The 13558-nt window shown below is 44.9% G+C and overlaps 1 protein-coding gene across 1 annotated transcript in view; it reads left to right on the forward strand.

Annotated features, from left to right (window-relative positions):
* Positions 1-13558, forward strand: part of LOC307208303 (maestro heat-like repeat family member 5) — a 25691-nt gene continuing 12133 nt past the window's right edge. The window contains exons 1-3 of the mRNA XM_079962977.1: positions 1-182; positions 3252-3391; positions 5626-5655. Of these exons, the coding sequence (XP_079819103.1) occupies positions 3296-3391; positions 5626-5655 (126 nt within the window). The 5' untranslated portion in view covers positions 1-182; positions 3252-3295. The remainder of the gene's footprint in view (positions 183-3251; positions 3392-5625; positions 5656-13558) is intronic.

Consider the following 13558-nt stretch of genomic DNA (forward strand, 5'->3'; position numbering starts at 1 on the left):
CTCATATGAGGACGAGGCCCCTGCCCTACTGCCGGCATTGGCAAAGCCTACCCCATCAGCGGCAGAGGCCAGACCGGCAGAGGCCAGACCCCTAGTCTTGCCAGGGCTGGTGAAGCAAGACCCAAGCCAGCAGCGGCCCTCAAAAAAGAAGAGCCTTGAGGACTCTGGGCCAGCGTTCCCAGGTGAGTAGGCAGAACCAGATCCCTCTTGGGTTCCCCTTGGCCTTAGACTTGGTGTTTACCTCTACGGATGTTGGTGATCTGACACTAACTAAAAGCGAAACAAAAGAAGTGCCATGGTCAGATCACTTCCTGGTGCAACTGGACTTCTCCGCGACCCTTCCCCTCTGCAGGGAGGTGGGACCGATTTGGATGGTCCGCCCCTGCTACTTAATGGATCCAACTGGTTTCCAGAGAGCGGTAGGGGATGTTTTATCCCAAGTTGGTGGCCTCTCGGCTGATTCCCTGGTGGCCCGTTGGAATGCGGAGTTAACCAGGGCTATTGACTGTCTGGCTCCGAAGCGCCCTCTCTGATTGCATGGAGCCTGGACAGCCCCATGGTTTTCTCCAGAGCTGAGGGTGATGAAACCATTGTTGAGATGGCTAGAGCGCTGGTGGCGGAAAACTCACTCTGAATCAGACTGGACACGGGCTAGAGCTCAACGTCGAGCCTACCAAGTGGCAATGCAGAAAACAGCAGCGGGAGACTTTTTCAGGTGGTTCACAATCTATCAGAACCACTTGCACCACCAGGGCCTGGTAGGGACCCCAAGATCTCCTGCAGTGCTTTTGCAAAGTTTTTTGCAGATAAAGTCGCTCAGATTCAGAAGGAGGTAGACTCCACCGTGGGAGCAGGGAAGGGCGGGAGAGTAGCACTGTCTAGTTCTGTCTAGTCCTGTTACATGGGATCAATTCCAATCTGTTACCTCCGAAGATGTGGACAGGCTGCTTGGACAAGTGAAACCAACCACCTGTCTCCTTGATCCTTGCCCATCCTGGCTGATAAAAACGAGCCAGGAAAGGCTGGGCGATGGGCTCTGCGAGGTAGTAAATGCTTCTCTCTGTGAGGCAGCCTTCCCAGACCCACTGAAAGAGGCGGTCATTAAACCGCTTCTTAAAAAAACTTTTTTAGACCCAGCCAATTTGGCCAACTATCGCCCAGTCTCAAATTTACCATTCTTGGGCAAGGTGGTTAAGCGGGTGGTTGCCGAACATCTCCAAGCATGCCTGGAGGATACGGACCATTTGGATCCCTTCCAATCGGGATTCAGGCCTCACCATGGGACTGAAACTGCCTTGGTCGCACTGGTTGATGATCTCCGGCGGGCTAGGGACAAAGGTGAGAGCTGTTTCCTAGTTCTGCTGGATCTCTCAGCGGCCTTTGACACCATCGACCATAACATCCTTCTGGACCATCTAGAGGGGCTGGGAGCTGGGAGCACTGTTATACGGTGCTTCCGCTCCTTTCTCCTGGGCCGTGCCCAGAAAGTGGTGTTGGGGAATGAGTGTTCAGACCCCTGGGCTCTCACGTGTGGGGTGCCTCAGGGTTCCGTCCTCTCCCCCATGCTTTTTAATATCTATATGAAGCCACTGGGAGAGATCATCAGGGGGTTTGGGCTGGGTGTTCATCAGTATGCAGATGACACCCAGCTTTACCTCGCCTTTAAATCAGAACCAGTGAAGGCGGTGAAGGTCCTGTGAGTGCCTGGAGGCGGTTGGAGGATGGATGGTGGCTAACAGATTGAGGTTGAATCCTGACAAGACTGAAGTCCTGTTTTGGGGGGACAGGGGGCTGGCGGGTGTGGGGGATTCCCTGGTCCTGAATGGGGTAACTGTGCCCCTGCGCAGCCTGGGAGTCACTTTGGACTCACAGCTGTCCATGGAGGCACAGGTTACTTCTGTATCCATAGCAGCTGTCTACCAACTCCACCTGGTAAGCAGGATGAGACCCTCCCTGCCTGCAGACTGTCTCACCAGAGTGGTGCATGCTCTAGTTATCTCCCGCTTGGACTACTGCAACGCACTCTACGTGGGGCTACGTTTGACGGTGACCCAGAAACTGCAATTAATCCAGAATGCGGCAGCTAGACTGGTGACTGGGAGCGGCCGCTGGGACCAAATAACACTGGTTCTGAGAGATCTGCATTGGCTCCCAGTACGTTTCCGAGCACAATTCAAAGTGTTAAAGCCCTAAACGTCCTCGGTCCAGTATACCTGAAGGAGCCTCTCCACCCCCATCATTCAGCCAGGACACTGAGATCCAGCACCGAGGGCCTTCTGGCGGTTCCCTCATTGCGAGAAGTAAGGTTACAGGGAACCAGACAGAGGGCCTTCTTGGTGGTGGCGCCCACCCTGTGGAATACCCTCCCTTCAGATGTGAAGGAAATAAGTAGCTATCCTATCTTTAAAAGACATCTGAAGGCAGCCCTGTTTAGGGAAGTTTTTAACATTTAACGCTGTATTGTTTTTAATACTTGATTGGGAGCCGCCCAGAGTGGCTGGGGAAACTCAGCCAGATGGGCGGAGTATAAATAATAAATTATTATTATTATGATACAAGGTCAGGGTCTCTCTTGGTTACCTTGATGTCTGGGTGGAAGTCCCCCCCCCCATCCCACCCCTCCTTGTTCAGAGGCGTGTAACATGGAACAGGGACTTCCGGGTGGCTGCCCCTGTTCTGCATTGTTGGGGGTTGGACTAGGTGACCCCGCAGGTCCCTTCAGACGCTACAGTTCTATGATCCCTGTTCAGATATGGCATACACCCGCTCATTGCAACAGGCGAGAAGCCCCCTGAGAAAGAACTTGCCGTCTTTTCTCATGTATAAGACGAGGTTTTTTACCCCCCAAATCAAGTGTCAAATTGGGGCTCCTCTTCTACAGGGGGAGTGCTGAGGGGGGACGGGCGCTTGATTGTAGCCGCCAGGAAGAGATTCCCAGCTATGATTTCTTTGCTGTGGAAAGGGCTGTTGTCAACTGGCAGACGATAGGTGACTTGGTGGTTGATGCCTGCCTGCAATTGTGCAATTTGATTAATGGCTCCCCCCCCCCAGAAAAGCTCAACCACTCTGGGCAACCCCTCCCCAAAAAAGCTTAACAAGTCTTGGCAATCTGCCCCCGTTTTCTAAATTGTGAGTGCCCAGAAATAGGGGGCGTCTTATACATGGGGGCGTGTTATACATAGATAAACACGGTACCTTTCCCTCTCATCCGCCTCATTTACTCACCTCTCTCTCTCTCTTTCTTTCTGAAGAACTCTCTGATGAAAACTTAGAGTACTTGTTGGTGGGTGAGAAAATGCTGGGAGGAAGAACCGTCAGAGAAGCTTTGGAGATGATGGATGAAAGGGAGATTTTGGAGACCATCCTCCAACACCTCCAGCCACCTCCCCAGGTGTGTGTGATGCAGGGTGGATTTGATTGAAATCAAATCGATTTAAAGCATATTTTTACATTCTTGCTTGTATAATCTTAATATTTACAACCAGATGAAGGTTTCATTTTGGGAATAATAAATTTCCAGAGTAGTTTTTACTACTGATTTGGTTATACTGTTAGGAATGCATAGACAGATAATTATGAAATTATTGTGGGGTATAATAAGTTAACTGTGTACAGACGCTTCAGGTTACATACGGTTCAGGTTACAGATTCCACTAACCCAGAAATAGTACCTCGGGTTAAGAACTGCCATCGGCTCAGGGGCGAGAGGGGAAAAGCCGGATGGATTACAGAGAGCCCCAAAGATCGTGGGAAGCAGCACTTCCTCAGCGGAGGAAGGAGAGGAGATGCAGGGGTCGGAGGAGGCAAGGCGGTGCCAGGACACCTTGCCTGAGCAAAGCGGGGAGGAGGGGGGTCCCCCATTACCCAAGCCTTCCTTGCGCAGTAGGCTTCCGCGCAGAGAGGGGAGGCGCAGACTGGGCCCCAAGAAATTACTCTGCTGGGGAAGGTTGAAGGGCCGCCCACTCTCAGATTCTGCCCGTGAATGAGCAAGACATGGAATAGAGGTGCTCTGCATTCTAAAGGTTTTGATCACTAAGAAGAAAGCTGGAAAACAGACTCTTGAGCCATATTTCCTGATTGCTCTCAAGCAACCAACCGGTACCTCTAACAGTGGTGCTTCATGTTAAGAACAGTTTCAGGTTAAGAACGGACCTCCAGAAAGAATTACGTTCTTAACCTGAGCTACCACTGTATATTTGGACAACTTTTCTGCTGTACCTTATTGGAAGAAAAACAACCATTTTCTTAATTAGAATTTAAACAATTTATTTAACTAAAACAATAACATTATAGCATATATATCCATGTTTGTTAACTGATGTGGTTAACTTTTTTTTTTTTAAATTCTTAGAATGAATTTTAGCATATATGAAAAACTTAAAATAAATCCTTACTTCCCAGTGAATAGCCGTTGGACTATAATGCAACTTAAAAAGAAAAATATATTTCGGAAGATTTTTCCTCCAAAAGCATTTTATTTTAGAAATCCAAATTAATTTTTTTAAAAATGTGATTTAAATCAAAGAAATCCATTTTTAAAAAAGGGGGTCATTGATTTTTAGCCACCCTGGTCTGATGTTGCGCAGCGTGAACCAGGATTCCCCAACCTGGTGCCCTCTAAATGTTCTGGACCATATGCTGCCTGGGGCTGGTGGGAGCATGTAGAAGGGGAACTGCCATGAACTATCACAGGCAAAGGCAAACCCAGCCCTCCAGCTGTTTTGGGACTACAGCTCCCATCATCCCTAGCTAACAGGACCAGCGGGTCAGGGGTGATGGGCATTGGAGTCCCCAAACAGCTGGAGGGTCGTGTTTGCCTCGGCCTGAACTATTGGGAGCCCAGCTTGGAGGAAGGTCCTATTTGCAGATGCAAGAGACGACTTTCTCCTGGTGGGGCTTGAAAAGAGGACCAGGCAAATTTGGGGAAGCAGAGAAGGCGACCAGTGCAGGATCTGTAGACCGGAAGAAGAACAAATCCATGAACTTGATTTGGTGGGGTGACTTGGACCCCAGGAAATGTTGCATGTTTTTTTCTTTAACTTTTGCAACTGATCGTTCCCGATATCTGGGAACGTTTGAGAATCCGATATTGTGCAGTAAAAGTTTTTGTGACTGTATTGTGCCTGATATGGCCAATATTTCCTCTTCGCTCTCAAGAGCAGTTAATTTGCCAGGCCTGGGCATTTGGCAGAGCAGGCAAGCAAATACTTTCTGCAACAGAAAATTTAATAAATAATCATACTGGGAGTGGTATTGTCTGTTTGTTATTATGGTATGTATTTTTGAGTTTTTATATTGTAAACCGCCCAGTGATCTTCGGATGAAGGGCAGTACAGAAATTTAATAAATAATAGCCACAATGCCTAGATTCTGTTTGTTCATGGCAAGAAACAAAGTGCTTTAAATGAATGGTGTGTCTCCCAGTCCAGAGGATTTATTGAATCTTCTTTGGAGTGTTACTTTAAAAAAGAAGAAGAATTGATTGCAATAGATTTTACTCCAAATGATTTTTGCAAGAAGTCTATTTCTAGGCATGTGGGTTTTTTTTAGAGAAGACAAGTGGCAGATAGATGGCAACTGTTCTCTAGACAAGAAACATGACACTTTTCTTCATTTTATTCCCAGCAGAAGACATCCAAGCCTGGACACAACAAGGTAAGTCCTTGTCATGAATTCCTCGCGGCACTTTTAGTGGAATGCTCAGAGTCCCAGGTTCTTTAGTGCAGTATTTATTATTGTGAGCTCAATATATATACAAATATCTACAGAAGCAGTTCATCTAATCAGACAGAGTACCTGCACCTTGAGGCAAAAGAAGACTCCACACTCATCTACGCCACTCCACCACTATTGGACAGGCTTCAAATCAAATCAAAATGTTTATTCAGCTTTACGCCCATCATGAAACACAACACAACAAAACAAATCAAATAAAACAGCGGACTCGTACAAGTGACATGTAATATAGCACAGTTTACAACTCACAAGGACAAATATCAGCCATTCATAAGAAAAGTTTAAGATTAAGATTAAAATTTTTAAAAAAATTGCACTACACTAAAATCAGTATCTGATGTCGTTATAGAAAATTCTTATAACTATCAATAATCAGCTAACATTCCATTCCGTCTCTTGTACGAGAGGACGGCTGTTAGGAATTTAGCAACCTGTAGGGTAATATAAGGATCCACATTTTGAAGAAACCAGGCAAGCTGTAGGTCTACTGGTTTGTCAGCCATTGGCTGGATTATGGAGTTTAGTATGCTAGCACGGGCTGAACTGTACAAAGGGCAGATAAACATAACATGATATAGAGATTCAGATGTTTTCATTTCACAAGCACACGTTGAAGGGACTTGGCCCTTAGTGAATCTATGTCTCAGCACGTTTGTTGGAAAGACATTAAACCTAGTTCTAATGAAGGCATATCGGTGAGACGTGGCCATAAGCGATGTTAAGTAGGACGGAATGCGGTAGATAGGGGTTATGCCGAAATTTAACGGCAAACAGGCTCCACCACCAGCTACAAAATTTTGGTATAGCTCTGCATCATTCAGCCTTTGATTTATACACCTTTTTGCCACATTTAGATCCAGTTTGAGCAATTCAGTGGGTGAGATCTCATAGTACTGCAATTTGGCAAGGATTTTTCCTGACCACAAATTTGTGAAGTCATCTCGCCACATGCATTGAATGAGATAGTGGTTCGGGAGTTTATGCCATAGGGATATCCAATAGATCAAAACTCTCCTCCATATAACTAACTCCACTGACGGGATCTTCATTTCTAAATGAATAGCTGCGTTACTTACGCATGTTGGTAATTTTAAAAGTCGGCGTAAGAATTGGCTTTGAAGTGACTCTAATGGTGAGAGGTTTGCAAAGGCAGCCCATAAAGGTGCAGCATAGGCCATTGTGGCCATCACTTTGATGCTATACACTTTTAGGGCCGCAGGGATGAATAAGGCCCCCTCAGAGTAGAAAAAATGAAGGAGGGAGTGTGATAGGGCTTTTGTCTTGTTTTGAAGATATTCAACATGCGCTTTCCACCCTAAATTATATTGAAAATAAATTCCTAAATATTCCCTTTTAAACCGGTGACAGCCAATCACATTACTGCTGCGTCATTCTGACCCAGCACTTCCACAGAGAGTATTGGATCTGTAGCCTTATTGGAGTTCACTGATTGGGTCTGCATTGCTCCGGGACAGGAGGAAGGAAGCCAAATGACACCAAGGTTGATTCAAAGAAGAAAGAGTTTATTCTGCTCTCTGGATAGCAGAAGGTACTTGCGTGATCAAGTCCACAGCAAGTCCAAAGGAATTTTAGGTGGTTCACCGGGGAGTCCCCCGGTGTCTTCCGACACCGGTACGTTCTCCTGGTCAGTGTTATCAGCAAGCCAGATGTCTCTCTTTTTTTTTTAAATGATATTTATTAAAATTTCCAATAAAAACATACAAATACAAACAACAACAATAAAAACAAAACAAACAAAAAACAATAAGTATAATTTCAAACCTTGTTTTCTCAACCTATTTTCCCCGACTTCCTCATACCTCCCCGTTTTGTATTCTAATTTCATAATCCAATTAGCAAATCCATTCCCTTATTTCCCAAAAGTTTTTTAATTCCATTCCTTTTCTTGATCAAGATCTCTGAAAACCACATTATTTTTAAACCCCTGTCAAACTAGCATTCATTAATCTTATAGTATTTATTAAGGTAGTTGTCAGAGCTGCTGACAGCTCTGACAGTAGTCTTTAAATTTCTTCCAATCTTCTTCCACTGTCTCCTTCTCCTGGTCTCGGATTCTGCCTGTCATCTCTGCCAGTCCCATATAGTCTGTCATTTTCATCTGCCATTCTTCCAAAGTGGGTAAATCTGGTGTCTTCCAATACTTTGCAATAAGGATTCTTGCTGCTGTTGTGGCATACAGAAACAAAGTTCTATCCTTCTTTAACACCACATGGCTAACCATACCCAGGAGAAAGGCCTCTGGTTTCTTCAAGAAGGTATATTTAAATACCTTTTTCATTTCATTATATATCTGTCAGAGCTGCCTCTAGGTCCCAGCTCACAGAGGACCAACGCTAGGCTGTAGTAATGTACAAAAGTCTTTATTGAAGTTCAGTTTCCATTTCAAAGCCACAGCGTGCAGCCCTACATCTTAAACACTAGATCGGCGAAGTCCCGTCTGAGTCTCCTCCCCTATGACACCAGTTTAAGATCCTAGCCCTGCTCCACCTTTTACGCTGCTCTCTCCTCCTCTGGGTCCTCCTGCCCGCTGGGGCATTGCCCTTTCTGGACTCTTCCAACGCTGAGTCGCTTAGCTCCTCCCCCTCCCTCCGGCGGGCTTTAGGACCTGGTTCCCAATCCTCATTCTCTGCTGTCCCGCGCTCCTGTACATTTGAACTTGCCTCTCGCGCCAGCCCAGTGACCTTTCTCCTAACCGTTACACTACTTCGGTCACTGCTTCCCTCTTCCGGGACACTGGCCGGATCTGACCTCTCCTCCGTTGTCCGACTTTCTGATGGAGGCGTGGTCAGCCCTGCCTTATCTTCTCTCCCTGGTGGGGAATGCACTGGCCCCGATCCTTGGGACTCTTCCCCCCCACTCGGCTATGGTGGGGAAGCTGGTCCTGATTTCCAGCTACTGCTCTGGGAGTCCCTGCTGCCCCCTTGCTCCTGGGGCATTCCCCTTGGGAACCCCCTACCCCTGGCCACTGGCGCCCCCTTCTGTGAATCTTCCGATTCGCTGGAGAGGCTCATGGAATCCCTTGGTCCACTGTCCTCTTCTCCTACGCTCCCCTCGGATTCTTCCCCTTCTCTCTCCATCTCCTCTCTTCCCTGTGCCTCTGCTCCTGAGCCCCTGACAATATCATTTCCCAGAAAGCCTTAATCCTTGGGCATGTCCACCAGAGGTGAAAGAATGAACCTTCATTTTCTTTACACTTCCAACATTTATTATCTGATAAGTGGTAAATTTTTGCAAGCTTGACTGGGGTCATGTACCACGTATAAATCATTTTCATAATATTTTCTCTCAAGGCGTTACACGCCGTGAATTTCATACCGGTGGTCCACAACTTTTCCCAGTCAGCAAACATAATATTGTGTCCAATATCTTGCGCCCACTTAATCATAGCTGATTTAACCGTTTCATCCTGCGTGTTCCATTTCAACAGCAAGTTATACATTTTTGACAAATTCTTAGTATTAGATTCTAACAGTTCTGTTTCCAATTTTGACTTTTCCAACTGGAAACCAATTTTCCTATCCAGCTTATACACCTCCATTATTTGATAATAGTGAAGCCAATCTCGCACTTTGCCTTTTAGATTCTCAAAACTCTGCAATTTCCACTTATTGCCCTCCTGTTCTAGAATTTCACAATATTTTGACCATTTAGACTCCATATTAAGTTTTTTCAATGCCTTTGCCTCCATTGGTGACGACCACCTTGGAGTTTTATTCTCCAACAAATCTTTATATTTAATCCAAACATTATACAATGCTTTCCTGACAATATGGTTTTTAAAGCCTTTATGAACCTTAACCTTGTCATACCACAAATATGCATGCCACCCAAAAAAGTTATTAAAACCTTCCAAATCTAAGATATCTGTGTTCTCAAGAAGCAGCCAATCCTTCAACCAGCAGAAAGCTGCTGATTCATAGTAAAGTTTCAAGTCTGGCAGGGCAAATCCCCCCCTTTCCTTTGCATCAGTTAAAATCTTAAATTTTATTCTGTGTTTTTTGCCCTGCCAGATAAATTTAGAGATATCTCGCTGCCATCTCTTAAAACACTCCATCTTATCAACAATTTGCAATGTTTGGAACAAAAATAACATTCTAGGCCAGTGTTTCCCAACCGGTGTTCCGCGGCACACTAGTGTGCCGCGAGACGTTGCCTGGTGTGCCGTGGGAGGAAGGCGGTCGGGGGGGGAGGGGGCGCCGCACGCACCCGCATCAGGAGCCAGCACTTACCTCCCACGGTGCAGGGAAAGACTGGAAGAGCGTCGCAGCAACGCGCACGCGCAGAGCAGCCGTAAAGGGAGGCGTGTGGGTGGAGAAAAGGAGGGAGGGAGAGAGAGAGAGCGGGAAGGGGAGGGGGGAATCCCCCTAGGCGTGAAGGGAGCGCGCGCCTTAAAGGGAGGCGTGTGGGTGGAGAAAAGGAGGGAGGGAGAGAGAGAGAGCGGGAAGGGGAGGGGGGAATCCCCCTAGGCGTGAAGGGAGCGCGCACCGTAAAGGGAGGCGTGTGGGTGGAGAAAAGGAGGGAGGGAGAGAGAGAGAGCGGGAAGGGGAGGGGGGAATCCCCCTAGGTGTGAAGGGAGCGCGCGCAGTACGTTCCAAATTTAAAGGAGGGAGGAAGAAAATCCCCTCAGCCACATCGGGTACAGGTTATCCTCCTTCGCCATTGGCCGCTTTATCGCCCCACCCACGCAAGGCGCGAGCCCGGACCTACGCGCCGGTCTCTACGCCACGTGACGGCTTTTGCCTCCAGGACGGCATCTGCCTGCGCCAACTCGCGGCTGAGCCAGGACTTTTCCTACACGTGTGGGCGCTCCGTAGCATGTGCTCGGCTTTGCCCAGAAGCGCTACGGAAAGCGGCTTGGATCAGAAAGCCTGGGCTCTTGCCGCGCGCGGCATTGTGTTGAAGCGTGCTGGTAGTTAGTGGGTTGGGAGAGCCGCAGCACCCCATCTTTTTTTCATACGAACATGGTTAAGAAGCTTTGTGGAGTGTCAGTAGGTTGGCACAAACCATGACGTTTGGGGACATTAATCTAGCTCAGGGTTCTTAATACCCTGAGACGTTGCCTGGTGTCCTCTTTGAATAGGTAAACATTTAAAAACTCTCGAGGGGAAGTTGTCATTTTATTTCTCTTCAGTCTCCACTGAATGCCTTGACTGGGTTAGGGACCATTATAGCTCAGCATCAGTTGGTGGAAAGGACATGACTTTACAGGAGCAGGAGGAACTAACTGAACTGAGACAAAATCGTGGTTTCAAGCTAAGATTTGCTGATCTACCTTTGGACAGTTTTTGGTTGGAAACTGCCAAGGAGTTCCCCCTTCTGGCAAATAAAGCTATTTTGACATTGCTCCCATTTTCCACTACATATCTCTGTGAGTTGAGCTTTTCAAGCATGATTGCTATAAAAACTAAATACAGAGAGAGACTGAGAGCTGTTGACGAAGAGCTACGTGCGTGTCTTTCTTCGATTCCAGCCAGAATATCAGCTTTGTGTTCAGCCAAAAAGGCCCAGGTTGCGCACTGAATAAAGTATTTTATAATTTTTCATATTTCTGTTTACTTACTATTTCATAATAAAGTAATTATAAAATACTTTCTTTGTGTTTATTTGATTCCTATTAAAGAGAGTTACTTTATATATAGTCAATATAGGCACAGAGTTAATTTTTTAAACATTTTCTAATGGTGGTGTGCCTCGAGATTTTTTTCATGAAACAAGTGTGCCTTTGCCCAAAAAAGGTTGGGAAACACTGTTCTAGGCAATACATTCATCTTGATAGCTGTGATTCGACCAGACAAGGAAAGCTTCAAGTTTGACCAAATTTCTAGATCTTTTTTCACTTGATTCCAACATTTCTCATAATTATCTTTAAATAGATTCATGTTTTTAGCTGTCATGTTAATCCCCAAATATTTTACACTCTTAACCACAGTTAAATCTGTTTCATTCTGAAACCTCTCCTTCTCCCCTGCTGTTAAGTTTTTCTCTAATACCTTAGTCTTTGATTTGTTTAATTTAAATCCTGCCACTTGATCAAACTCTTGAATTAATTCCAAAACCCTTTTGGTGCTAGATTCTGGCTCTTGTAATGTAAGTACCAAGTCATCTGCAAATGCTCTCAATTTATATTGTCTCGCTCCGACCTGAACCCCTTTAACCAGCTGGTCTTTTCTTATCATGTTCAGCAAAACCTCCAGGACCGAGATAAAAAGTAGTGGGGAAATTGGGCACCCCTGACGTGTCCCTTTTTCTATCTTAAATTCTTCTGTAACTACATTATTTACAATTAACTTTGCTTTTTGTTCAGAATATATTGCGCCTATACCGTTTTCAAAACCTTGGCCTACCCCCATCCCATGGAGATTCTTCTTCAAAAAGGTCCAGGAAATATTGTCAAAGGCTTTCTCCGCATCCACAAATATCAGAATAGCTTTTGTGTTTATGTTAACTTCTAGCATTTCCAAAATGTCTATTATATTCCTTACATTGTCTGATAGATGCCTTCTCGGGAGAAAGCCCGATTGGTCCCTATGAATCTCCCCCATCAAAACTTTTTTCAGTCTCTTAGCTAAAATATCAGCAAAAATTTTATAATCCACATTTAGTAAGGAAATTGGGCGGTAGTTTTTAAGTTGAGTCTTTTCAGTCTCTGTCTTCGGTATAAGCGTGATATAAGCCTCTTTCCACGTTTCAGGTGCTTCTTTCCCCTCAAGAATTTCATTGCAGACTTCCTTCAAAGGTTGTATTAGCCATTCTTTTAAAATCTTATAATATTTGGAAGTCAGTCCATCAGGCCCCGGAGATTTGCCCAGTTGCATGTTTTGAATGGCACCTTCTATTTCTTGTTCAGTTATTTTCTGATTCAAAATTACTTTGCCTTCACTTGAAATTTCCTTCATCCCATTTTTCTCCAAAAATTGTTCTATGTCAGTGTCTTTTTGTGGCCCTTGTGCATATAATTGTTTAAAATATCTCTGGAAGCAGCTTCTAATTTCAATTGGATTGTTGATGTTCTTTCCATCCACTTCTAAATTTGTCACTGTATTTAGTTTCTGTCTCTTCTTCAATTGCCAAGCCAAAAATTTCCCACATTTGTCCGCTGATTCAAACGTTTTCTGTCTCATTTGTTTAATTTTCCATTCTATTTCTTGGTTCATCAGTTCCATATACTGAATTTGATATAATTTAATTTCTCTCAAGATCTCCTGAGACTTTGGTTTTGATCTTAATTTCTTTTCTCCTTCTTTAATTTTTTCCAAAATTTTATCCTTTTTATCCTTTTGGCTTTTCTTTTTTATTGCATTTTGTTGTATCAAGAAACCTCTCATAACCGCTTTGCTTGCGTCCCAGATTACTCTTTTTTCCACATTGGTCCTCATGTTAATCTCAAAGTAGTCTTTTAATGTTTTTTGGGCCTTTTTGCAGAATTCTTTGTCTCTGAATAATGTGTCATTCATCCTCCATCTGAAAGTGCCGGCTGTTGTTTGGTTCATCTCCATCTTCACGGCGTTATGGTCGGAGCAAGTTTTTGGGCAGATTTCCACTTTTTTTTATCTTTGATGCCAGTCCTCTAGTAACCCATATTTGGTCAATTCTAGTCCAGGTCATTTTGGCTTCAGAAAAAAAGATTCCTTCTCTTTCAAGAGGATATTTTATTCTCCAAATATCCACCAAGTCCATATTGTCAGTCATTTCAAAAAAGGTTTTTGGCAGTCTTCCATCTTTAGAGATCACTTGTCTTTGTGCTTTATCCATGTTTGTAGAAACTACTCCATTCATATCTCCCATCAAGATTACATTAGTG

This window comes from Podarcis cretensis (assembly GCF_951804945.1).
Source record: "Podarcis cretensis genome assembly, chromosome: Z".
NCBI lineage: Eukaryota > Metazoa > Chordata > Lepidosauria > Squamata > Lacertidae > Podarcis > Podarcis cretensis.